This window comes from Paracoccidioides lutzii, assembly GCF_000150705.2.
Source record: "Paracoccidioides lutzii Pb01 unplaced genomic scaffold supercont2.6, whole genome shotgun sequence".
Taxonomy (NCBI): domain Eukaryota; kingdom Fungi; phylum Ascomycota; class Eurotiomycetes; order Onygenales; family Ajellomycetaceae; genus Paracoccidioides; species Paracoccidioides lutzii.
The window spans coordinates 1,151,667-1,178,211 of record NW_015440952.1 but is presented as its reverse complement, the minus strand read 5'-3'; the positions used below and the strand labels follow the sequence as shown (position 1 = coordinate 1,178,211).

Below are 26,545 nucleotides of genomic sequence, written 5' to 3'. Positions count from 1 at the left end.
TTTATTCTATTTAAATTAATTATTATTAATAATAAAAATTATTAATTATTTTTAATTTTTTTAAAAAAAATATTTTATTAATTATAATATTAATTTTTATTTAAATTTTATAAAAATATTTAATTAATAATATTTATAATTTAAAATTTAAATAATTAATTAAATTTTATAAAAAGTATTAAATTATTAAAATATTATATATATATATATATATATATTTAAAAAAACTATAAAAATTAATAAAAAAACTTATAAATAATATATTTATATAAATTAAAAAGTAAAAAAATATATAAAATAGATATAATTTTAATATATTTTAAAATATATTTAAAATATAAATTATATTTTTTAATTTTTTAATTTATTTTTTAATTTTTAGTTTAATATTTTTATTATTATTATAGTATAATTATTTATAATATAAATTAAGAATAATTTACTTTACTTTAAAAATTAATTATTTTAATTTTTAAATCTTTTTTTTATATTTAAATATTTATTTATTTTATATTTTAATTCTTAATTTAATATTTTTATTATAATTATTTATTTAATAAATAAGTTAAAATTTTTATTTTATTATTATTATAATTTTAAATTTAATTATAATAATTATAAATTATTTAAATAAATAAATAAATAAAAACTTTTTTATTATTATTTTAATTTTAAACTAAATTATAATATTTAAAAAATAATAATGATAATCTATAAATTTATTTTTTTTAAATAATTATTATTAAAAATATATAATTTTTTAAATAATTAAATAGTAATAAAAATTTAAATATTTTATTTTAATAAATAAATTAAACTTAAAAATATTTAATATATGAAATGTAAAATAAAAATTTTATAATATAATTAAAATTTAAAAATTATTTTATTTTATATTTATTTTTTATTATTATTACTTTATTTTATTATTTTATATTTATATTTTTAATTTTTATAAATTTTTATTAAATTAAATATATATAATTATATATCTTAATTTATATAGATTAAATTTATAAAATAATTAAATTTTAATATAATTAAATATATATTATAATTATTAATTATATATTAAATAAAAATAATAATTTTAAAAATTATTTTAATTATATTTTAAGATTTAATTTTTTATATTAATTTTTATATTTTTTAAATTAAATATTATAAATTAATAATAAAAATATTGATAAATTTTTAAATTTTATAAAAATTATATATTTAAAATTTATTAAAATTTAAAACTTTATAATAAATACTTAATAAAGTTATAAAAATTAAATAAATATAAATATATTAAAATTTAATAATATAATATAAATTTAAAAATATATATATTAATTTTTTTAAATATTTATTATTAATTATATTAAATATATAATTATTAAATTTTTAATAATTTTTATAAAATATATTTTTTATAAATTTAATAATTTATATATTTATTATATTAATTTTTTAATAAATTTTATTTTTTATTATATATTTATTATTTTAATTTAATAAATATTATAAATAAATTTTTAATTATTTATATTTAAATAAAGAATAAATAATAATAATTAATATATTAAAATTTTATTAAATTATTAAATTAAATAATTATAAATAAAAATTAATTTATAATTTATTAATATATTTTTAAAGTGTTAAATAAATTTTATTATAATAAAATATTATATAAAAATAATAAAAGTAAAATAATTTTAAATTTATATTAAATATTTATATATAATTTTTTATAACTTTAATATATATTATTTATTTATATTATTATTTTTATAATAAATTTATATTTTATTTAATATTTTATTTATTATAACTTTTTATTCAATTATTTTTTTTAAATAAAATATAAAAATAAAATAATAAATTTAAATTAAATATATAATTTATAGATAAATTAAAATAAGTTTAATTTGTTATCATATAAAACTAATTGATAACTTTAAGTGAATATGATAGAGACAGTTACTAAATAGCATTTAAATGATGTCTTTGATATTATCAGTTATCTAATAGTGGATCTACTTCACATATAAATTGCCACTATTTCTGAGCTAGAGAAGATATATTATAAGTTCTAGAATCAATTATTTATTAATAACTCTCTAAAAGATTTTATATATACTTTTTTTAATATATGATGAATATAAATTTAATAATAAGATATCATTTTATATTTCTTTCATAAAATCAACTTAAATATATACAACTTCATATAAATTTATTATAATAATTAACTGCATATAAATATAAGAGAAAAAATATAATAATTATAATTTTAATTATAATTATTACTATAATAATATTAAATTTAATTTCAATTAATAACAGTAGTGCTGAATTGGCAGATATCTGTATTAATAGCAGTTTTAAAATAGCAGTAATAGCAGTGACAACTTTTTTAATATGTTTTTTTCTCTGTAAGTTAAGTTAGTATTTTTATATCAATACATAACAAAGCAATTTTCTTTTAATACTTAATTTCTATTATAATTGCAGAAATCTCTAATTATGAATAAATTTTATAATATATATCAAGCTAAGGGATAGATATTTTACTTCGTAACTATTGGTTTAATTAGTTTTGACATGACTCATAGATTTGAATAACTTAACTGGAAAACAATAAGCAGATGAAATGATATGCAAAAACTGCAGATTGACATATTTAAAAAAGTGTAAAAGAATAGATAACAAATAAAATACGTATGAAGCAGAAAGATCAACTGCAGAATTGAAATGTGTACACCCAAACATCGATTTTCAATTATATAGTAATAGAGCGATTGTCATTATTACTATTTGCCATTCCAACGACTAACTAGTTAACTAGTTAGTTATTCGTTCTTCTGGTACTCCGTATGTCAGGAGTGCTCCATGGTGGTAAAAGTGGAGCTCGCGTTATTATTTCATTCAGAGGGAGTAACAGGTGCCTAGTATCGTATTGTAAGTCCAGTAATAATACACCGAAGATCTGATCTGACCTGCGCAATTAATCAGTGTGCGGTGTGTCGAACGCGCTCTGCCATTACCGGACGTCAAGGAACCAGTACATTTTATACCATTTAAACCGTACCACTAGCCCGGCTTCGGCCTCACCTTGTTCCCGGGCCACACTTTCAGCCTCAAAAGAACTGACGATCCGCAACTCCAACCTCCACCGCAAATCTTCTCTTTCTCTTCTCTTTTTCCCAGACACCTCCACATTGAAACAAGCTTTGAGACCATTTCTTCAAGTATCGCTTTGCGTGCGTGTCTGTGTTGTGTTCAGGAGATGCTTCACTCTTTCTAGGGCTGAATTGCTAAAGCCAAGCGGTCTCTAGCTTTTTTTTGGCTCATCGTGGATCCATGGTAGGCGCGAGACCAAGCCCCCCCTTGCATCATTTATCCATTCCTTCATTTGCGGTCAAAGATTTCTGATGGTTATATGCATCATTTTTTTTTTTGTTTCTCTATTGATTTGTCTATCCCGTCTTGCATTAGACGTCTGTCAATTGCCCCGGCCTATCTATCTGCTCTATTCTAGAAGCTAAATTGGTGAGGGTTTTGCAGTGTATTGGTTTTGAATAGGCGAATTTTTTGCCTGCCTCGAACCTGCCTGACCCGACCGAACTGCGCTTCTGTGCTACTTCCTGGCAGCCAGCTCGCCGCCGCCTTGGCCCATCTGCGAATAGTGTGTGCTGTGTGTCCTGTGTGTACTGTCAAAAAGGAGGCCCTCGCGTCGTCGCAAACCTATATCAACACTGGCTTCCATCATACAATCCTACCACGTCCAGTCATTTGATCCTGAGATGCCTCGTCGACCTAACAATCACTTCGCCAGCAACTCCCCTTCCGCAAACCCGCCGTCCTTTTCGTCCGCGAACGAAAAGGGCGGCGTTTCTATCAATCCGTCAAAACCTGCATCTGGGAAATCTAACCGATTAAGCCAGCTCTTTTCCTCCTCACCCAAGACCAAACCAGAAACTCATACTACTGCCCAGGCTGCCCTACTTGCCGCAAGCAGAGGGTCTCTCAATCCTAACAGTTCGCAGATCAGTTCTCCCTCGTTGTCCCTACCAACAATTTCTCTTTCCACAGCAACCGCAGATTGTATCAACATGGACGAGCCTCCAACAACTCTCTTTCAACCTCCTTCGCCGGGCGAAACTCGTCGCCTAGCTAAACAGCATGCCCAATTCGGCCCCATTGGTCACCCTAGCCACCGGTATACGTCAAAGCACCAGGGTGGTGAATTCCCTGAACCTATTATCGATGAACCACCGTACTACTACCTTTTCACGACCTATATCAGCTACCTAATCCTAATAGCATTCGGGCACGTGCGCGATTTCTTTGGGAAAAGATTCAGGGAAGAAAATTACAAACATCTCAAACCTCGGAATGGCTATGGCGCGTTGAACAGTGATTTTGATAACTTCTACATCCGGCGTCTAAAGATGCGTATCAATGATTGCTTTGAGCGTCCCGTGACTGGGGTGCCAGGACGGTATATTACTCTGATCGATCGAACGAGCGAAGACCAGAATCGCCATTTTCGCCTCACTGGTACTTTCACGGACACTTTGAATATGAGCTCGTACAACTACCTTGGTTTCGCGCAGTCTGAGGGCCCATGTGCTGATGCTGTTGAGGAAACAATCAAAAAATACGGTATCAGCTCCGTTGGCACTAGGGTTGATGCTGGTACTCAGGACCTGCATATCGAAGTGGAAGATCTTGTTGCCAAATTTGTCGAGAAGGAGGCTTCCATGATATTTTCAATGGGATTCGGAACCAATGCAAGCATTTTCTCTGCCCTGGTATCAAAGGGGTGTTTGATCATTTCTGACGAATTGAATCACGCATCCATTCGTTTTGGTGCCCGTCTGTCGGGCGCGTCGATTGAAATGTTCAAGCACAACGATGTCAAGGCTCTAGAAAAGAAATTGCGTGAGGTAATTTCCCAGGGGCAACCACGCACCCATAGACCGTGGAAGAAGATCCTGGTCGTCGTCGAGGGACTCTACTCTATGGAGGGAACGATGTGCAATCTCCCCGGTATTCTTGCTTTGAAGAAGAAATACAAGTTCAACCTTTTTATCGATGAAGCACACTCTATCGGCGCCGTCGGGCCCAGAGGAAGAGGCGTCTGCGATTACTTTGGCGTTGATACGAATGATGTTGATATTCTCATGGGAACCCTCACCAAGTCCTTTGGTGCCAACGGCGGTTATATTGCTGCGGATAAAGTCATCATCGACAAGCTACGTGCTTCGAATGCCGCAGTGTTCTACGGCGAGGCGCCTACCCCACCTATCCTTGCTCAGATTTCAACATCGCTTAGAATCATCAATGGCGAGCTCTCCCCTGGTGAGGGCGAAGAAAGACTACAAAGACTCGCATTCAATTCCCGTTATCTTCGTCTTGGCTTGAAGCGCCTTGGTTTTATCGTATACGGTAATGACGACTCCCCAATTATTCCCCTCCTTCTTTTCAACCCCGCCAAAATGCCAGCGTTCTCCCATGAAATGCTCAAACGGAAAATCTCCGTCGTCGTCGTTGGATACCCCGCGACCCCCCTAGTATCATCACGAGCTCGATTCTGCGTATCGGCGGCCCACACCAAAGAGGACCTCGACCGCTTACTCTTAGCATGCGACGAGGTTGGCAATGTCCTGCAACTCAAATTCTCAAGCGGTGTTGCTGGCGGTGTGCTACCATCCCCAGAAGGAGATACGTACGGTGATGAAAAGAATAACGGCCAGCATTCCGGCAAAAAAAATGCACATATCACCCCTCCCAGATGGAGATACGAGGACGTGATCCGGCGTGGCGTGCAGGATGTGAAACTACCGCTTCGGTAACATCGCACAAAGCTTAGCAGGCTGCCTGATTTTATTTTGTTCCCGGCAGGTCCGTTCGATTCAGGGCCATGATGTGATACTCGCAGTTCATATTTTGTTTCTGGCTTTTGCGGTTCTAGATTTCGGTTTTGCCAGGTGCTGATGTAGGAGTTCGTCAGATAGTCTAATTGTGGCGGGAGTGTTGGGTATTTTGATGGTGTTTTTTGTATATGTTGTCCTTTCTGTTTTTTTGCCCTTCTTACTTCAACTTGCTGTTAATAAGATGCAGTTCATAAAATCAATTCTGGCCTTGGTTCTCACCTAGTTTGGTGCCAAGAAAGATGTGAGATGTTTGTCACCAATACGTTGCTGTTGTCAAACATAATGGATGAAGGTCTTTTTCTTTTCTTTTTCCTTTTTACGGCCGGCGATATTTTGTCCTATGTAACTTTTTTCTCCCCCGCGAGGAGTGGACCGAGGGATACACAAAAGGGGGAGGGGCTGTTCCTTGTGTGACGCGGGTAGTCAAAAGAAGCTATAACCTACGAGGTGCGACATTACGTCTCGCCAATTCAGCATCAGCTATAGGGAACACCGCCCGTGCAGAACCATTTCCGATCCCATCGCAATACCGATACTATCCATTCCCGCATTGCAACGCTTATACGCTCCTATATCACATCCTAAGCCTCCAGTACCGGATCCAAACGACAAAGGCGCTGCATTGCGAACCGGGAATCCGCCAAATGTCATGCCCTGACTAACAGCAACCATCCCACACCAACTGGCTCCTACGATTCATAATCAAAAGTTAATCCGACGGTGGCACAACACTTCAAACTCTCTTACTCTCAACGAATCCACCCACTGCCCCAGCATCATCAAGACTGTTCGTTTCCTCCCCTTCTTTGTACTTCCATAACAAATTTTAACCTCTATTTCGATTCTTCCCTACAGAATAGACTCTCACGACGATATTGCTGTCGTGTGTCAACGTCTGTTTTAGAAACTTCCCCCAAGTTTCCTTTCTCCTTTTTGCCCTTTTTCTTATTCCCCCCTTTGGAGGCATGAGGTACACTCTATCATGTATGGGACTGGACCTGCCAAGTGCTGAACAGGTACACTTTGTTTTGGGTGTGTATATGTACATGTGTGTTTACGGAAAGCGGAGCGTCGGGATAAATTTTGGCGGGTTTTAATGTTGGGTCTTGTTTCCTTTTCTCACGTGTAATAAATCCATCCGCTGCCACGAAAAACACCTGAGCACCTTTCTAATCCTTGCTCGTCTTGTGGATGGGGGAGTAATGGCATGGAAAGGGCTCTTTTGCTTCGCTCGGCTTGAGTAATCTGTTGATTTGGTCGGATGGTCGTATGGACGGTTGGATATATCGTGTTTTCTCCCATGTCTAATACAAAGCAAGGAATGACGAAAACCGGATTGAAGGAGGGAAAATATGAACTTGGAAGCAGAGAGGCGGAAGAGAGGAGATTATTTGGCTGGAGAAGGCATCGGATGGGGTCTTCTCTTTTCTTTGGTCATACATTACCCCATTAATAACTGTGCACCTAATACATTTTTCTCTCTGTTTGGTTCTTGTTTTTCTTTTCCTTCTCCGTTTTCTTTCCCCCTTCCCCCAAATGTTGATATATCGTTTGCTTGGTTTAGAGAATGATGGAAAGAGGCGAACAAGCGACTAATCATGTATATGTATAGTGGATAGGTGACTCCTATAGCTATAAATGCTAGGCTGAATGTATAATAATATTATTTGTTTTTTAGGGAAAAAAATTCAGTTGTAGTTGATATCCCATGTATCAATATTCTCTGTCTGTCTTTGCATTTCTTCAAACTATCGAGATTTGAGCACAGCGACACAATATGTCATCATAAACTGCAGCAGATTTAACCACATTTAATATAGTTATCTTTATCAGATACAAACTCTCTAACACTAGAACCATCATCTTGGGGATATATTTACTATCCGTTTGCATAGCAAATCACACTTCTTGCACTTACGTGCATCCCCCATTCCTACCACAACCCTGACATCTATCATACGCCTATACAAGGGCCCACAAAGCCTCTTTTAAATCCTACCCATTTATATTCTCTACGTCCCTATCTAATCGTAACTACATTTATAAATAGGAGTTCCAACTGAACATATATATATTATAGATTACATCTTCATTCGTTTCTGGCCTATATATCCGTATGTGATGATCTCCTTCGCCGGAACGAGTCCACCAGGCGCAACAACCACAGCATTCCATCACCTTGTGCCGTCACTCGCTTCTACTATTTCCCCTATGTTCCTCCTATATACTTCGGGCTTTCTGGTACAGGCAGAATATAAAAAGCATCACACAACCTCTCACCACCCTTCCATTTCCTCATCCTTCATATACTATATTCCTTGCAAAATCCCACCCGCTCAACAAGCACAACAGCGTTCCCCCTATTTAATTCTCGCTGTTCTTTCCACCCCCAATTTACTACTGCTCAACAAACAGCCATTCTCCTCGTCTGCCTTGCTCCCTCCCTTCCTTGGACTGCCTACAGATAGTCCGTCCACATTCCAACAATCCCCTCCAAAGATTTGGGATCTTGAGCTTCAATTGGCTCGCAGGATATAAAAGAGCAAAAATGGGCACCGGGGGAAATATTTGGAGATCTCCTGTCAACCAGAAATCGAATCTCAAAAATGACAAGAACATAAACAGGAAAAGTGCCTTGAAGATTATACACGATGTGCAAGCAGAGAAATTCGACACCATCCAATGCGACCACACAGATGTAGGCAAATTCAGCCCCTACCAACCAACACTACTTTGACGTTAAAAATCAATGGCAGAAAATTCATTACAGCGACGTTATGTGGCCCAGCCCGTGGCCCCACCCCACTGTCGGGAGAAGTGAAGCCCTAAGTATATAGATGAAGGGGTTGCAGATTGGGATGCTGGGAAGATGGCGATGCCAATATAGTTTGCGTCGGGGAATGTTGTGAATTGGTGAAGTCCTGGGGGAGATAGATTTGATTTGATTTTTCTATGTCTGGATATTTTTGGTGAAGGTGGCACCTAATTAAGAGTATTCTCGTTTCCCGGTGCATCCGCTCCATGATAGACATCAAGTGGCGAGGGAACGAAAACGCGAAAAACACATTGCCTAGTTCCAGGGAGGCTTTTGTGGTCAAAAGCTGCTCGTTTCACTAAGTGGTGTGATATGTGAGCATTTTCTGGTTCTTTTATATCCGTTGTTTAAAACAGAATATACAATTTCATCGTCATCAGAACAAGAGTCAAAAGGCGAAGTAGGAATTTATATTGGTATGTGTATGTAAGGCAACCTCACAATAAAATAATGCACGTATCTAGAATGATAAGAGTATATATGCATCTGTGGGGGAATGAAATCCCGGGAATAGAAAAATTAACCATAATCCAACCATCAGGAAGCAAGAATAAAATATGTATGGATGCAAAAAAGGATACTGGAGGAGTATCAGCAACAACTTGGAATCGAAAACAGGTCCAAAATAGAACAAAAGCATCTTGATAAACCAACAAGGTAGTATATGCATGAACGCCCCGCCCGTGCTAGCCAGAAGCCATCGTCTAGTGTAATATGATAATTATGATGCTGCAGAGAGGTATACCCGAAATAAAAGGAAAAGAAGGCAAGGCTCAAGTAGGGAGTATCAGCAAAAAAAAAAAAAAAAAAAAAAAAAGAAATAACGCCCGGTAGTCAATTCCCAGGTCGCCTCATCATTTCCAAATGGCCCAGCAAAGCGAAAAAAATGCGCAGGGCGGAGAATGCGTTCCGCTTAATAAAGAACAGATGTAATGTATCCCGACGCCACAGAATATCAAACCGCGCCATATCTATCCTGTCCAACTATCAACAGTCCCTCAGTCTCTGCAGACAAGGTTCTCTGTTCAGGAGGCACGGATGGAATCCACCCTCTCATCCACCCACTCACCCTCCGCCATTTGGCTCGACCCCGCTCAGCGGGTTCTAAGACGAAAGCCGCATCCTCCGCCTTCTCTCCGTACACTAGGAATTGGATGCCCATAGCCCCATCGAGTGCAAGAACACCAGCAGCGCCAAGGAAAAACGGAACTGCGCGCCCAATCCATTCGAGCCTATCGTTGCCGTCTTCACCAGCCCATCCGCCCCCTCCGTACGGAGGAAGATCAGACCATGCGTTAGGATTGGTGAGGAGAGAAGTTGAGTAAAAAAAGTTACCGCAGAAAGCTGCGAAGAAGAGGAGCGGTGATAGCCCTGATGTGCTCTGGCGGCGGTAATTTTTGTACAGTTGGGGGAGGCGGGAGACGAGATATAAAAATGTGGATGACCATGATATAATTCTGCCGGCTACTTTTCTTGCGTCCTCTTGCGATTGCATGGATGTGGGCATGTCGTGTCCGTTCTGGCTTGTGGCGATAGCGTTGGCAAAGACTGCAAATAGCATGGAGATAAACAAGATAGTCCGGGGAGAAGCAAATGGGGTGACGATGCTGCTGCTGCCTCCAGTCCGTTGGATAGTCCGGAAGAATGGACGTTGCTTTTCATCTGAACGTGAGAGAGAATTGAGAAGGGGAGAATCGATATCCATCCCTTTTGCAGAAGCAGCGTTTTTGGGTTCTAACGCCGATGCCGGCCTGGGAGATAGATCTCGAATGGAATGGCCATCTGTCGGTATGACGCCATTATACATATACCCATCGCTGAATCCCAGATTGCTAGTTTCCGCATACCCGCATTTCCGTAGTCGCCATTTCTTAAAACAAGCATACCAGTAATACTGAAATACTAGAATGACATCGACAAATACATAGTAGGCAGCGATGGTGATCTGCCAACCAGCCTGACGTAATAAAATGGCCCCCACCAAGTTTGTGGTATCGCCCAGACACCATTCAACAAGGAAGAACACGGAGAGTCCCGAAGCTGACTGCAACTGATAGTTTTTGAAAATCTGAGGCAGTTGCGCAAACAGCCAGGAAATGATGCTCAGTGTGCCTAAGGTAGAAGAGATTAGGGAGAGCCAAGTGGGAATGCATGTATGGATCTGGGAGGAGAGGGCGGCCAAGAGCGGAGAAGAGGGATCGCAGTGGTCTGGAAGTGAGCCAACCAAAGGGTTATGCACCCATGCTGGAGGCATTATACGGCAGAGCAGTTTTTCTGTAATGGATCGCTACAACGAAGCATTACTTGCCCACCGTATACGAGAGCCAAATCCTGCCCAATATCGAAATTAATATCTTAAATGGTATTTGCAGGCACTCGTGGGAGTTGGCGCTGAGTGGTATGGGAGACGTGCTGACAAAGATAAAGTGGAGGAGAGGGGAGAGTCACACGAGGAGGTCGTAGGACAGATCTCCGAGGTGTAAACAGATGAGGCTAAGCCGCCCGGGGGGGGGGGGTCAAAGTATCACTATCCAGTAGCGGTACCGCAACTCAAGAACTCTCTCCCGGCAGACCAAAAACTCCGAACATGAACATGAAAACGTTGATGACTGGTTGGCAAAGGGGGATCAGAAATGTTGGAATGTTACGTTGGGGAAACAAAGAGAACGCGATCTCTTCTGACAAACGTGACAAACGAGGAAGAGAGTCACAGCGAGATGAATGATAAACAAAAACGAAAAAGGAAAAGACAAGATGCTGGCCGGGAATGGAGGCTTAAACAAAGAGAGATCGGGGAGCAGTGGTGTGTTGTTGAAGATAAGAAAAGAGAATGAATGAAAGGATGAGGATGAGGAAAGGTCGTCGATGCAGATCAACGCAGCTGAGTCATCCAGATCAACTCAAACTCTATTCGGATCTGGGGTAAGCTAGTCCCGATGCAGACTAGCACCTAATAGGAGGCTGGAAAGCCCGTTTTTGAGGACCGCAACTCGACCGCTAGACCATCCAGCTGTATATTATGTGATGCAATATATACAAGTGAAGAACAGACGAGCAACGGGTGAGGTTCTGATACTCCTCGGCGTGATACATCGGTCGGTGGTTGAGTGTGGACTGTCTGTATTGCCCAGTGGATTTTTTGGAACCAGAACCAACCAGTGTGGCAATTCCAAGCAAATGTCGGTGACTAATAGCTATCACCTAACTAGTTATCTTAGTTAACTAGTTAACTATTGACCAACCAACCACTAATACTAGATATCTAACCGGGGCAACCTGGCCCAACTAATGGTTGCGGCGTTGATTGATGATGATGATGATGATGATGATGATGATGATGTGCTTATCTATCCAACTCAGTTTTACTCTCTGCCAGACAGTGACAGGTTAGAAGACACGCAATGGAGCAGTCAAGGTGTGTTTCAAGACGAAAACTGGATCCACTGGCACCGAGCCAAGTCCGAGGCATACAGTGATGACGAAATGTATTCTTCCCATGTGATGCGCACATTCGTGAACGCGTGCCAGTTTGGCCTTTTTGTTGGACATTTCCGACGTCTGTGCAGCAAACATCCAATCCCGTCTGTATTTGGGGTGGATCCACATGAGAAGAGTTGCGCCACGAAAAGATAACGATGACGGAAAAGATAAAAGGCATTGACTAAAATGAACGCAGGCGGAAAAAGCGATCTCCAGTTAGCTACGTTATATCTCCCACCAATCGTGAACGCATGAAATCATTACTCATTCTCTCCTTCGAATTTGCAACCCTGACCGACATAAAAGACCCAACAAATGCAGCGACGTAACAGCCTTAAACTAATTACATAACTATATCCATGAACTGAGAGATGAGTTAAAGATGCCGCTGCCCAGAACCCACCCGCAGATCCGAAGTCAATGCGTTTCTGAGAGTTGGACATCTTCAATTCCAGATTAATTTAATGCATATTATTATGTCTGATGATGAGCCCAAAAAGGATACACCAGCCAGCCAACCCAAACCAGAATATTTATGCAGCCCCATCTCTGGTGATTGCTGAGATAGACCCAACTCCTGAGAGATTTTTGATTTTCTGCCCTCCTTTCCCCTTTTCAGAATTGTTGGGAACTCTTCGTCGGATGTTGCCTTCAAGAGACGTTTCGACTTCACGAGGAAGGGCGAGATTCTTGTTATTGCCATGCCAACAGCATAGTGAGCAGTATAACTGCAGTTGCAACGCCAATCGCCATGTTCCAAGATCGACTCGATCTCAACGTAGGTGTGGCATTGTTGGGCGCAATTATGTCAAATGCGTTCCCAAAGCCCCCAAAGGGGTCTTTAGTTGGAGCGCGGGTGCGAGTTGCAGTAGTAGACGACGACGACGACGACGACGACTCTTGTGTAGTTGGTGTTGGAGGAGCAGGAACTGATGTCGTAGTGGAGAGGATGGAAGTCATCATGGTCGTGATAGAAGTAGAGCGGATAGTTGTAACTCTGGTGGCAGCGGAAGTGGTCACACTAGGTGGTCTTGTTGGACGCGATGATACCTCTCCGGTTTCTGTCTCGGTCCGCGAAGGCTGAGATGTCCTCGTTTCTGAAGAGGGAAGAAGCTGAGTATCGGTTGGACCAGGATCTTGGGAAGTCCGTTCTCCCTCTCCTCCACTACCCTCATCATCCCCAATGACAGCATTAGGGCAGAGAGCTTGCACCCCAAGATTCTGGAAGAATAACCCTATGAGGGACTCGGCTAGTGCCCGAGATCCAACGCACGCGATATTAAGCGAACGCGACAGGGCTTCCAGCTCTGCAATACATCCTGACGAGCAGGGTCCTTCGTTCGTAAAGTCGCTGTTTGTGCAATATTTCATATTGGAGGTGTAAACGCTCGTACATGTCGGAGTAAAGTATACGATCGGTTGGATCTCGTTTAAAGATATGGCGACTATCGACGGGGTATTGTAGGCGAATAAGAGATATAGTATCAAACACTGTTTATGCATCGTTGAAGACGGCGAGATTCGGACTAATTTGCCGTCGCGCCGTGGCCTTTTCGATTGGGTTCTGATGTGATCGCAAGCGGTAGCACTGCGGGTGTGAGTTGTTGGGAGAGATCAACTCGACATCCTCGGGAGTCCCAGCCCAGGTGCCCTTCTTCACTCTCCTGTCAAAAGAGCTGTGTATTTCAAGAAAGGCCGCTTCTCAGTCCATCCGGAGAAATTTCGTCCTTGGTAGAAGTACAAGTAATATAAGCTGTAAATTAAGATATCACAAATAAAGATTGTCCGGGGGAAATAATGGAAGTCAACTCTTCGATCTTCAGATTGCCTGCGACAATAAAGCAATGCGATTTTTATTCATGAAACAAATCCATTTTGCACAAGAAGGAAAAAGACAATGCGACAAAGGAGAGACGAGAGACAATCGAACAAGTATATCCCTTTAGCAGACAAGAAGAAAAGGAAAAGAGCGAACGAGGTAAGGAACCGGGCTGCTCAAGGGTATATACAGGGCACTTCTCGATCCTGGATCCATGTTGACAACCTCCCAAGGCTGTTGACAAATTTTATCCGAGTGATTTGGTTTATTCGACCAGTTTATTGGCCTGTCTGGTTCATCACCAGTGTTGTGAGCCAATCGTCGCCACATTCAGGCGGGGACTTCTCAGGATGGGAGTTGTTAGCCTCAAACACTTGTTGTTTCCGAACGCTGGAGAATTCACGACAGCAAGCATATATCGAGGAGGTTGTTTAGCGCCGCCACTTGCAAGGCGATCGAGGAGCGATATAGATATCCGGTTCCGTTGATCCTCGATGAAAGCTTAAAATGTGGCTCTCAGCTTCGCTAATATTCGTATGGCTGGTGCTGTTGCTGAGAAACACCATGAAGAGCTGAGATCGAGGAGGCTTTTAATCCAACCGATGATGTCAGTCGGATGTTTGTCAATAGTCAATTAACTACTTGCCTCCAGCTAGTCATTTAATTCCCTTTGGACAAAAGAGAGAAACCAGAGGCCAAGCGCATGTGCGTACTTTTTTTTTTTTTTTTGAATATGTCAAAGCTGCCCAGTTTTACATGACGCGATGCCAACCTGAAACGCCAGAACTTCACAATCCATGAGACAGACAACGCCTTTACGCGTCTGGAAATGTCTCTCCCTAGGTGAGGGTTGAACCAGGCTTGCCCAGTTGGACCCATTCTTGGAATTGAAACAACCAGTTTTCTTGTTTTGATCAACAACGCAACTCTGTCTGGGAAAACGACACCAAACCATAGAACTACTCCGTAAAGAACTCAACTCGCATCAAGGGCGAATATTTGGTGGCTAGCTAAAGTATGTATGCAGGGTTCTTCAAGGTCATAACGACTATTATCATTTATTAAATGTTATTCATAACAATACCCCACCAGCTACCAGCTGCCCAGCGGCTTCATCTGTTCAAGTCATCACTCCATCACCAAAACCGGCCGAAACCGCACTCTGGCATGCACCAGGTCATCCATCGCCTTGTTCACATCCTCGAGCTTATATTTCTGAACCATGCATTTAATGCCATGGGTGCGCGCAAAGTCTATAGCCTCCTCTGCATCAAGAGCATGCCCTGTCAACCAGCCCGACACTGACAGAGCTCGACGGATCATCAAAGCTGAGTCCACGGTAAACTCGCCGATCGGCGATAAAACGAGCAATTTCCCTCGCGGAGCCAGCCCTTGCATCAACGACTGAACATATTTGGGAATCGGAGCACTCAGAAGCGTTAATGCCGCACCTCCTATCTCTTGCAAGGCTGTCGGAATGTCCTGTTTGCTGCTGTCGATGAAATGGTGCGCTCCGAGCTCCCGTGCGAATTTTTCCTTTCCAGATTTGCTGGAAATGACTGCGACTTTATATCCCATTTTACTGGCGAACTGCACTGCCAGATGCCCTAGGCCACCAAGACCGTGTATCGCGACAAGGTCGCCCGGTGTGATTTCCATTTTCCGGATTCCATTGAATGTTGTCATCCCCGCGCAGAGAAGCGGTGCTATTTGAGCTGGATCCATGCTTTTTGGTACTCGAGCCACGGCTTCCACTCGAAGGATACAGTATTCCGCATCTGGAGATATACAAGAATTATGCTAATGTTTATGCCAGAGACAAAGTGAGCTGGATGGTTATTGACTGGGTGTATAACTCACATCCTCCAGGCCTCGTCACACCATTGATCTCTCCACTCTCGCAGAGTTGGAAGTCGCCCCGGTTACACGCCCTGCAAATGCCTATGGAAATATATTTTCACGAATCAGCAACCAAAAATTTGGCTTTTCCTAATAAATAAGACTCCTATCAAAGATTTAACACACCATCGTGTCCACCATGCCATGATCCGCCAACTCGATCTCCAATCTTGAAATTCTTCACACTAGGTCCAATAGCGTGTACATTTCCAACTATCTCATGACCGGGTACTATAGGGCTGATTAGGTGTTAGATGACTATTGCAGTAAGGGAGCGGTGATGCTAGAGCGCTTTGTTTCGACGAACAATGAGTTTCCAGCGACCCCGTCCTTCACCAGTACGTCTGAGTGACACACCCCACAAGCAAGCACTTTTACCAGAATCTCTCCATGTTTTGGATACTCGAGAGGAATGGATTTAATGGATAGTTCTTCCCTCTTTTCCTCAAAACAGGCAACTTTGTAAGAGAGCGGGAATTCTGGTTCCATTATCCTGTGGTTTTGGTATCAAGCTCCTCCTATTGAGCTTCTGTTGGTTTGTCCTAAAAATGAATAATCTGAATATCGAATGGCAGAAGAGAATATTGTAGTGGCTGAGCAGGGATAGCCAAGGTGGTGAATTGAATATGCGAATCAGGATCGAAGGCGAATGCCCCAGGGAATTTGTATTGGTACGGCAATTCTAAGGGCATTTGCTTTGCTTTTGGTGACATCATTACTTCCCTAGCTGGTTGAAACGTTGAAAACTCACCCGTATGTTTTGGGTTCGCATGGTATCTCATGGCATAAAATAGGTATAGTGACCAAAATTGAAGCCCATATGCAAGATCCAACGAATTGACTTATGACATCATCGCTATGCTTGCACTCAGGGGATGGTTTTCATCGCCAATAAGACGATACTTTTCAAATATTCACCACATGAAGAAGGTTTTGTGATATGAATGCTGAAATACAAATCTCAAATATCATAGCAGAGATATATACCAAATTGTTGCAAGATGCGTGTGCAGGCAATTGAAAGGAACCCTGCTGGCTTGGTGGAATAACCAAGGCCCTGATTGCAGTTAAGAACAGATTCAACACAACATGCTTCGCTTTTGCAACACATCAACATCAAAAATCGAAAAAATGTCAACATAGACACAGCACTTCCATGCTATCCATGCAAATGGTAAAATATCCACTCACGGAATAGATTCTGGAGGATTCGGCGCCCTGGGACTTGTTGGCAATAAGTACGGGGTCCCCTTTCGAGATCTTAAATCCTGCTAGCCTGTCAGCGAAAATCTCGTAAAATTCTCCTTTGCTGAGAACTGCAGGTCTCCTCAATACGTATGGTTTGAACCCGAGAAGAAGGACTGGTTGGGTTACCTGAGAGAAGTATGCGACAGGAGAGGAGAAAATCCGCTGAACTGGAACTTTGCACTATCCACCAACACTGGAGACCTCCTAGACACGTATAACGAATGTATCGAAGGGAAAGGCGAATCTTGGGCCGATTTCCCGGATATCAAGGCGCAGAGTCCTGATAGGCTTGGTGCTTATTTCGCTGTTAGCGTCGCTGCTGCAGGCTGGCGCAGTGCAGCTCTCATCCTGGTGGACAGTTGATTTTGGTTAAGAAAATCAGAGACAAGCATCTCTTTGAACATAAAAGTAATGCTGAATCTTTTATAGGTAAGAAGATAAGAATGGTGTTGAATGCATATTTTGTTTACTGTCTCTTTATTGTCTACATGCTATATGGAAAGGGGGTCAATCAGTCTGCAATAAATACTAACCGCACACTAATGGCATCAGATAGATGACGGGCATTCCGAATACATTGAAAACCCTCCAATCACGTATCGCTTCGAGCTTGGGAGCTTCCCACAGGCGTCCTTCAACGAGCGTAGGGAGATCGATACCGATAAATATGACTTTAGTACGTGGAAATACGATTTTCCTGAAGACAGTTTTAGGGGCACAAGCTGGTTTGGATGAGATATGATGCTTCTCCTTGGAGATATGTGTTGCTTATGTACACTTCGGCACACTGGAGGATATTTCACTGGTTGATATTCTTTCTTCTCATTTCTTCTTTTAATATTTTGTTCCTTTAAATTTTTGATTCGTGAAAGAGCCCAGAGCAGGAACGAAAAGATTAGCTTAACATGAAGGTTGAGCAGTGCCCAGATAAAATATTAATTGGGTTCCATATAACCAACGAAATGAATATTGTAAGGGGAATCCCGGAATTTCAACGCCCGAAACGGCCATCTTGGTAAATGTGGCTGTGGAAGAATTTATGACAAGTACAACGCTTAGAAGATCTAGAGAGAAAGGTGTAGAATATCAATGAAGCGAGAGCGTATCTTTTCAAGTCAACATTGCATGTGCCTGTAGAAGATCATGATAGTAGCATGAAATGAGGAAATGAACTAGTTGTGTAATAAAACAAAAAAAAATATATAATTCTCGAGAGCAGTACTCCTTAGGTAATATATAGTTACCGCACCCAGGACGTAGCCAAAAGAGAAAAAACAAAAGAAATAGAACCTCGCGTCCAGAAAAGTTGACGGAAAGCAGAAAAAGAAGGCCGAGGCGATTTTGTGACCCTCGATCAACTAGAATATAATCGCTGGGAAACAAGAAAGTCAAAGGAAGAGTAGGACCAAGGAGAAGTAAGAGCAAAATGTGGGAATAGCAAAAGAAAAATAAATTCCGTGAAAGAAACTTAGCCATCAAAATATGAACGGAAGAAAAGGGCGAAACCAGCGAACCTTAAAATGAGGAAACCGAAAGAGCTATTTGTAGGAACGAAGGAAGAAATGGACAAAACAAAGAAGGAAACACACAGAAAAAGAGTTCTAGAAAAAAACAATATCACGGGGTATTGATTGGATTGGAGAGATACATATGGCAGTGACAGGACGAATGAAAACTGTCGATCAAAATTTCTTGCTTTATAAGCGGGGTTTAAAAAAAAATCCATAGGAAAAAACCACAGGAAGAAGTAGAGGACCTAGAAAGGAACTCTGAGAGCAATGAGAAAAGTAGGGAGCGTGTGGAGTATGGATAGGGTAATGCTTGCCCAGTTACACAACCTGACAGGAATGATGTTCATGGGTCAGAACAGTGGATGGGGGATGGATGTGGAGATCCGAAAATTAACAGAAAGGACATTAAAAGACGCCCAAGGGAAAAGAAACAGGAAACATCTTCGTTAACACCGATGTGTGAAGATCGCTGATCTCATCGAATGTTCGTACACCAGAGAGCTTCTTTGTTCATTTGGATCATATTTTTCGTTAATCGCCAACTTTCTTTCGTTTGGTTTGTTTTTGGCTGAGGGAAATCTCGATATCGACACCGAAAACGATATAATAGAATAGGAAAGAGAGATAGAGATAAATATCTGTGTTAGATCGCATATAATTTTATCGATCTGTGATAGATGACACTTAATTTCGCACGCAGTGATCCTGTCCCAGATTCCGCACCAGCTGGCTAGCGGGATTGTAGGAAGAGGAATTAGAGGGCGGGTATCATTTTATTTAGAAACAGACGCTTGCATTTTCCGAGACATCCAGCTGGTTAGCAATTCGTCGAGTCGAATAGACATTTCATTTAGAGTTTTACTCTCTTCTTTGAAGAGACTGCCTGTTATCGGATGATCAGGGCCAGCAGGGGTCACATTAGACTTGTCATGAACGATGATGAGGAGGTCTTTGATGTCAGCGTCATCTTCGAGATACGACCGAAGACTAGCCTCACTCCAAGTTGGTGTGTTAGTAGAAGACGTGGGTGCGCTGTTATCTTCCAGTTTGGTATCTGGATGTTCAACAAGTTCAGGGGAAGACAGAGTTGGGGAGATGGGAGGATTAAATGGATCATCGACTGATGAGGTATCCGCAGTTAAGCCTGGAGGGTTATTTCGGTTTCGGAATTCTGGGGACGAGATGTTGACCGGCGATTCTGAAATTTCATCTTCGCCTGCGGCAATAGCTGTGGATCGAATACTCTCTTTGTTAGAAACGGCTGTGCTGTCTACCGACTTTTGAGAACCATCCAAGGAGGAAATCGATGTATTAAGGAAAGTGGTTTTCATTGGGGACACCGAGTCGGGCCTGAGTTGTTCTCCTGGCGTTGTGGATTTTTCACGGGCCGCGTCCGGAGATTTTACGCGAAGCGGTTGTGGTACAGGGTTGTCTTGGGCTTCAGATGGAACAGCTCGGACAAGAGTGGCAGAACCATCCTTGATTGGTGGCGCCTTAGAGTTCGCCACGTTACTAGGCCCATGTGGGGTGGAAGGCTGTCCACTTTCGCTCTTCGCTGGCGACGTCTCAGGGGGTGGTTTGTGTAGTTTGCTGGGATTTCGTTGCGGTGCGTTTTGGGATTTCGACGCCGGGCGTTCCTCCTTCAATGATTCACTTGACATCTTGGGAGGTGTTGACGAGCGTGTAGACTCTTCCGATATCTTTTCTGATTCCTCCACGTCATCGTCGGTGGCCTTACCTTTCTTGTCTTTTCTCTTGAATAGGCCACTAAGCATTCCCTTCTTCTCCTTCCGCTTCTTGTCATCCTTGCTTTTGTCTCCTAAACCGATGGCCTTATCAAAGGCTTCAAGACTTCCACGTCCTTTCATCTACAGTATCAAATTGAGATTAGTTGGCAATTGCATAGAAAAACATAAGTTCTAGAATGGAGCTGTGGACGGTACCTCTTTGGTATCATTCGCCGCAGACACACTATTCGAATCGTCACGTAAGAGATTGGGAGTCAACGATATTTTCATGGTCTCGACACTATCATCCTTGAAGAAGGAATCTGTGTTTCGAACCACACCGTTCCTCGATCTGCCGCTAGTCATGTCTTCTGCTTTCATGGTTTAGCAAGGTGACATGTAATTAGAAGTAGCCAGATCTGACCTTGTCTATCAAATGAATCTCCGCTTGCCCGAGCCTTTGTTGGACTGGGCTCTCGGGCGCGCTCCTGTTCTTGGCCGTTTGCAACGTCCTTATCTGTTTGGGAATTTGTCCGAAGAGATTCGTCGACGACGTCTTCTTTTTGAGACCCTTCATGTCCATCATTGGAATCAGCGTTGTCATCGTCGTCGTCGAAGAACTGGTCGTCGCCCTCCTCCTCCTCCTCTTCTTCAGTAGAATACTCAATATCGGACGGTTCATGGTAAATTGGAGAAGAAGTAAATGTGACCGTTTTTGCATTTCTCCTTCGCATGGCCTTTTTAAGGGGATTTTTCGATTTTTCCGCATTATCTCCTAACATTGTGGCAGAAAGCTGGAAAATATGTTAGCACCCAATAAAGGCCAGTTATCATTCATAAACACACATCAATATTTCTATGTTTATTTAAACGAGCCAACCGTTCCGTTGGGGTTTCGATGTGTTCAGCGGGCAGATAACCTAGTAATATTAGCAATGGCACTGGTAAGCGGCGGCAGAAATGAGCCAACCTATGCTGCCATCCTTCACAACCCTCACAAGCCACCAGTAGCTATTACTATCATCTAAAAGGACCATCGTATCGCCCTTGGTAGCATTTGCCTGCCCTTCGACTGTAGCTATGAAGGTATGTAAAGCGTAGACAAATTCGAAATCAATATCTTCTGTTTTGATGTAAGCGGTTGTTATCACTATAAGATGTAAAGAATCGCAAATAAAAATATGGAAAACATTATTCTAAGGTTTGCAGATAAGTTTAATGAATTGGTCGTGCGCTATTCCCGCCCATTGTTGTAGTTTACTGAGAATTTCGGACACTCCATAGCATTGAACACCCGAACCGCCATCCGGATTGCATGAATACGGAGACAGGTTACGCATATGGGATGGGAGGTAGGATATCGAGCGTAAAATGACACCAGTGATAAACTGAGTGAACAGGGCACTAAGTCGAACGAAAAGGGTGTACTCACCATCATCAATTGACGGAGAACTTGAAATTTTGTCCAGCATATCGTCATCCAACTGGTCATCGCTTTCACCGTCAGTAGTGTCTCCTTCCTCCGCAGACAAGTTGCCGTTGGAATACTGATCCATGCCATCATGATGCGATACGGTGGTATGTCTATTCATTTCGTCCTCGGAGTCATCGTGGAGTCTGCGATCTTCAGAAACTCTGGGACTTTGAGTCAACTCCTCGCGGGCCTCCTTCTCTGCATTCCGCATCGACTGACTCTGGTGTGGCGCTGCTGCTGCTCGATTCCCTTCCGACAGGACCACCTGTCCAGACTGGCGAGAGTGGTCTTGGGCGGAGGGAGAACTACGACCTTGAAGATCGATAGTATCTAGAAAATTGGAGGTCGCATCAGATACATATTAATCCAGAAACAATATGCAGAAACCCCGGTTAAGTTTCTATGCCAATAAATGCTCACCTGCCCGGATTATCTGGGGTCTCGTCATAGTTGCTGGTTACGCGACAACAAATATATGGGCAGTTTTAAGAGGCTAATGAGTGGATTAAAATGGAGTAAACAAACACAGAATTAGCATTTGCCAATAAAACCTCCACAGGGAACGACGTTGAAGGACCACGAAACAGCATGCGTCGAAGCGTAGAGTAAGGTAGAGGAAATGGGCTGCTGGCGTGTGTTAAGAAAACGAAGTCCGCTCCAGAGCGGGGAAAGAGAGAGCGAAAGGATGTAGGTATACACGCCTCGAAGACCTAGAAAAGCAAGGGTAGTAGGGAGCAAAGGAGAAGACGAAGGCCACGATACGATGGCCATGGAAAAACGACTGGGCGGAGGGGTGGATTTAAAAAAGGGCAGACTGACGCCCGGCCAGTAAGTGTTTGTTTTAGGACTCAGGAGGTCGAAACGGGAGACTTGGCTGGGTCTGGCTGGTCCCAAAACAGGCGCGTCAAGTTGGTCGCGGCTGTCTCGCTTACTGCCCCTGGCGTCTCTCTCGCGATAAACCCGCTTGAGTCCAGCCAATAACCGCCGGGGGGATGGCACGGCGCAATTAGCGTGCAACCGGGGAAGATAAATTTGCCGCCCGAGACCCACGTGACTGTATCGCACCCGTTTTTTTATCTTGCCCTAAACGACGCACAACTCTACTACAATTGCAACCACAGTCAGGACAACAACCGCGACTGCAACGATCCAAGAGGAGCCCGTCTTCTACAACCTAACCTTCGTCTCTGTCTGACTGCAGGCTCAAATATCCCGGATCTCATTTCCTCGCCTCTCGTTGGCCCCCAACCCACAAAGATACAGTAACTCTGGGACAGTCGCCGCCCGCGTTCTGGTGCACTCCCGCGAGTTCCTTCTCCCCGATAAATCCAGTGGCTACCCTAAGCTGGTTGTTTTCTATCCATATGATTTTGTCTGATATCTTTTGCGGAGATACTATCGGAGGCTTAGCATTTCCCCAAGGTTATTCTTAGATACTTTCTACTCTCCATAGCCTCGCCATTCGAAGGATCACCACCAGCCGTTGCATTCACCCCCTCAAGGTGAGGGCATGGCTCATGAGGAGGCGCTGAAGTTTGAGAATTTGACGTTAGACCAGAATTACCCAAAGCCGTCTGGGCTTATTGACAATGGACATACATTTTCCCAGGATGGCAATGGCTGGCGGACTGCTCAAGACCTCGCCAGCACCCACTGCCCCAGTCTACGTGGTGTTGAAGGTAGTGATGGTGTCTTGAGTGACCTACACATTCCAACGCCACCCATCCCTGTTCCCGTCCCTGTCCCTGAAGAACAGCATTTCAGACCTGGTCCTACTGATGACCTGGAGTATAACCATAACCCCCGATATATGCAGCCTTCGCCTCTCGAACAGTTCGCCCGAAACGATCAACACTCGATCATCCACAACCCTGAATTTTCCTTTGAAGTTGCAAACAGCTACCCACCGGAAAAGCCCACAATCAATACGAATGTTGTGGATGTTGAATCATCTGCGGATTATATACACCGTCGGAATCATGGTTCCGAAAACTCCGCAAACGCTTTTCCAATTACACCACCCTGCAAGGTTTTTTTCTCCTCAATGGAAGATAGTTGTGTGGGTGCTAGTGTACCTGCTGGAGAGCGCCCTACTTCTCTCACTTCTCTCTCTACCGCCTCAGCCATAACTGACGAAATCCGAACTCCGCCAGAAGCTGCTAGGGACATATTGCTCTCGCCGTTTTCAGTTTCGCCGAGAGTTTACAGACCCGCCTCATTGGACGATGCTGGTGGATGGTCCAACCCCGCACCCCAGCCATTTGGGAGCCGCTCCAAAAGCTATACTCTGGGCAGAGATGGCAGTTTGCGCCGCAACATGCGTCAAGATTCCAATAGGACTGCCAACTTGAGTGGCAAGTCTCCTGCGAGCACGTTTCTGTCTTTATGGAGCCGTGACGAAGCTCCTTCAAATCCTGATGATGAGGGTCAAGTTGTAGGAACAGATTATGTGATAGGCAAACAGATTGGTTTTGGGGGATTTAGCACCGTGAAGGAAGCATTTAAGGTTAATGAGGAGGGTGGGCCAGAGCGATCTGCTGTCAAAATCGTCAAGAAGCACCTCGCTGGTCAAAGCGAAAGGGAAAACGACCAGGTCCAGGCCGAGTTTGACCATGAAGTACGCATTTGGCGATACCTACATCATCCCCACATATTGCCACTTGATGCAGTTTATGAAACCGACTATGCCACGTTTTGTTTTACCAGATTAACTACAAGGGGTACTCTATTCGATCTTGTCCGCAGACATCGCCAAGGGCTTGAAATGAACTTGGCCAGAAACTATGCATACCAACTAGCGTCGGCTATTAGATACTTGCATGAAGATGCGCGTGTTGTCCATAGGGATATCAAGCTTGAAAATTGCCTTCTGGACGCACCAGCTACCACGGAAGACTGGGGCGCATCCCAGCTGATACTCTGTGACTTCGGAATGGCAGAGTGGATGACCACGGACAATGGTGGTAATAGCTCACCTGACCCGTACGACAATGCCGCAGATCGACCGCCGCCCAAAGCCATAGGCCCTTCGGACACTAGCACGAGCGTCGCTGGAAGCCTGGAATATGCATCACCAGAACTTCTATCGTCCGTTGGTGGGCTTCTCAATCCTATCGTGGATATATGGGCGTTTGGAGTTGTTGTCTTTGCTCTGGTTGTTGGCTCCCGGCCCTTTCAGCATGCCTTTAAACCGCGGATCAAAATGAACATCATGAATGGCCGCTGGGACAGGTCTGCTGTTCTGAAGGGCCAGGGTGATCCTCAGGAACGGCGGGATGCGTTAGATCTCATTCAGGGATGTCTGGAGATGGACCCGGTGAGACGGTGGACTATTCGAGAAGTCCTGGAATCTCGGTGGTTACAGCCCTGTTCTAACAGCGCGGATGACCCTTCCGATGAACCACAATGGAGGTTTTAAACTCCTTCATTTCCCTCCTTTTTTCTTTCTTTTTTTTGTAAAAGCAAGGAGGCGTTTACTGTGAATTCAGGGCATGACGATATATGACGGTGTTTTGCAATGATTTGTTTTAACTGACATTTCTTAAATCCGGTCCTGAACGTGTGGGTCGGTCCTTGGTGGAATTTTGCATGCACTTTTTTTTATATCCCTTCATTTGCACTAGTATTGTTATTGATACCCATGACCCTCTTTCTTTATAAATTCCTGTTTCGACGATGTGATTCATATACCTCTATGCGTTTTTTAATAATTTTTTTTTTTGTTTTTGTTTTTTGTTGAGCGAGTTTTGGGGCATAGGAATATTTTTTACTGTTTGCGGTCTTGGGACTTCTACCTTCTGATTCTCTTTTTTCATTTGAGCAGGTTTATGGTCTTTTCAGCGTCGATGATGCTACGAGTGGTTTGAATTAAACCCCTTTTTTTTGTTCCGTTTCAATATATCCTATTTCGAATGCTTGTTGCATTTTATTATAGTGTTTCTTTTTTCTTTTTTCTTTTTTCTTTTTTTTTTTTGCGCCTTTCTGTATGATCTTCCCGTTTCCCATGAGCACCCACCCTCAATGGCCTCTTGTATTTGTAACAGCCACTCTCCGTGGTCGCCCCCACCCTCTCCTGTCCCTAACTTATTTTTCCCTTTGATTTCTGTTCTTCTCATCGTCTTATCTCATTTGCTTTTTCTCTAGTTTTTAAGGCATTGTCGATTCGCGGAACGGTAGCATGGCATTCCGGCACCGTCATTCCTCAGTTTCCATGGGCAGAAGGTACTCTTTCCTCTTTCCTAGCAGGGTATGTATTGAGATGGTTTCCAGTGCCTGTGGCGCTTGATTATAAATTCTCTGGACGGCGGATTGTTTTTATTTAACCTGACCTCACTCACACCACCGGTTGACCTCCTATTTTTCGCTTCTTGAAATTTCAAATAGTTTTCTCGAGGGTTTTTGTTCCATTTCCTTATCTCAGTCGATTCTCCGCTTTGCACGCGTCACAGATTGCTAGATCTTCGGTTTCCTTTCGCAGGGGTTAAATTTTCATTTGTCTGTTTTCCAGTCTTTCTTACCAAACACTGGCGTTTCATGGAGCTTTGAATGGTGTTTTTATCTTGAAATAATCATGATGATGCAGACTGCGTTAGGTAAATGGTTGGGGCAATTTTCTAATGGATGTACCTAAGCAAATTCAATA

At 42.2% G+C, this 26,545-nt stretch overlaps 10 protein-coding genes across 10 annotated transcripts; 6 read left to right on the top strand and 4 right to left on the bottom strand.

The window, feature by feature from the left end:
* Positions 1-3,794: 3,794 nt before the first annotated feature.
* PAAG_02970 (serine palmitoyltransferase) lies at positions 3,795-5,849 on the top strand (the record flags this gene model as incomplete). The annotated part of the gene is made up of 1 exon (XM_002795448.1): positions 3,795-5,849. The coding sequence occupies one exon, from the start codon at positions 3,795-3,797 to the stop codon at positions 5,847-5,849; it is 2,055 nt and encodes a 684-aa protein (XP_002795494.1).
* A 2,629-nt stretch (positions 5,850-8,478) lies between these two features.
* Positions 8,479-9,149, top strand: PAAG_02969 (hypothetical protein; the record flags this gene model as incomplete). Its single annotated transcript, XM_015844806.1, has 2 exons — positions 8,479-8,628; positions 9,102-9,149. The coding sequence occupies 2 exons, from the start codon at positions 8,479-8,481 to the stop codon at positions 9,147-9,149; spliced, it is 198 nt and encodes a 65-aa protein (XP_015701884.1).
* Positions 9,150-9,700: 551 nt separating this feature from the next.
* Positions 9,701-10,999, bottom strand: PAAG_02968 (PQ loop repeat protein; the record flags this gene model as incomplete). The annotated part of the gene is made up of 1 exon (XM_002795446.1): positions 9,701-10,999. One exon carries the CDS (start codon positions 10,997-10,999, stop codon positions 9,701-9,703), a length of 1,299 nt encoding a protein of 432 aa, XP_002795492.1.
* Positions 11,000-12,033: 1,034 nt separating this feature from the next.
* Positions 12,034-12,554, top strand: PAAG_02967 (hypothetical protein; the record flags this gene model as incomplete). The annotated part of the gene is made up of 2 exons (XM_002795445.2): positions 12,034-12,326; positions 12,422-12,554. 2 exons carry the CDS (start codon positions 12,034-12,036, stop codon positions 12,552-12,554), a joined length of 426 nt encoding a protein of 141 aa, XP_002795491.2.
* Positions 12,555-12,918: 364 nt separating this feature from the next.
* Positions 12,919-13,728, bottom strand: PAAG_02966 (hypothetical protein; the record flags this gene model as incomplete). Its single annotated transcript, XM_002795444.2, has 1 exon — positions 12,919-13,728. The coding sequence occupies one exon, from the start codon at positions 13,726-13,728 to the stop codon at positions 12,919-12,921; it is 810 nt and encodes a 269-aa protein (XP_002795490.2).
* A 1,444-nt stretch (positions 13,729-15,172) lies between these two features.
* On the bottom strand, positions 15,173-16,432 carry PAAG_02965 (alcohol dehydrogenase; the record flags this gene model as incomplete). The annotated part of the gene is made up of 4 exons (XM_002795443.1): positions 15,173-15,822; positions 15,905-15,985; positions 16,070-16,182; positions 16,251-16,432. The coding sequence occupies 4 exons, from the start codon at positions 16,430-16,432 to the stop codon at positions 15,173-15,175; spliced, it is 1,026 nt and encodes a 341-aa protein (XP_002795489.1).
* A 512-nt stretch (positions 16,433-16,944) lies between these two features.
* Positions 16,945-17,926, top strand: PAAG_02964 (hypothetical protein; the record flags this gene model as incomplete). Its single annotated transcript, XM_015844805.1, has 4 exons — positions 16,945-16,983; positions 17,087-17,181; positions 17,266-17,542; positions 17,744-17,926. 4 exons carry the CDS (start codon positions 16,945-16,947, stop codon positions 17,924-17,926), a joined length of 594 nt encoding a protein of 197 aa, XP_015701883.1.
* A 1,549-nt stretch (positions 17,927-19,475) lies between these two features.
* On the bottom strand, positions 19,476-22,351 carry PAAG_02963 (hypothetical protein; the record flags this gene model as incomplete). The annotated part of the gene is made up of 7 exons (XM_015844804.1): positions 19,476-20,570; positions 20,646-20,800; positions 20,854-21,223; positions 21,276-21,349; positions 21,400-21,552; positions 21,862-22,233; positions 22,324-22,351. 7 exons carry the CDS (start codon positions 22,349-22,351, stop codon positions 19,476-19,478), a joined length of 2,247 nt encoding a protein of 748 aa, XP_015701882.1.
* A 315-nt stretch (positions 22,352-22,666) lies between these two features.
* On the top strand, positions 22,667-22,884 carry PAAG_11580 (hypothetical protein; the record flags this gene model as incomplete). The annotated part of the gene is made up of 2 exons (XM_015847204.1): positions 22,667-22,731; positions 22,803-22,884. 2 exons carry the CDS (start codon positions 22,667-22,669, stop codon positions 22,882-22,884), a joined length of 147 nt encoding a protein of 48 aa, XP_015703228.1.
* A 529-nt stretch (positions 22,885-23,413) lies between these two features.
* On the top strand, positions 23,414-25,321 carry PAAG_02962 (serine/threonine-protein kinase; the record flags this gene model as incomplete). Its single annotated transcript, XM_002795440.1, has 1 exon — positions 23,414-25,321. One exon carries the CDS (start codon positions 23,414-23,416, stop codon positions 25,319-25,321), a length of 1,908 nt encoding a protein of 635 aa, XP_002795486.1.
* Between the last annotated feature and the right edge of the window lie 1,224 nt (positions 25,322-26,545).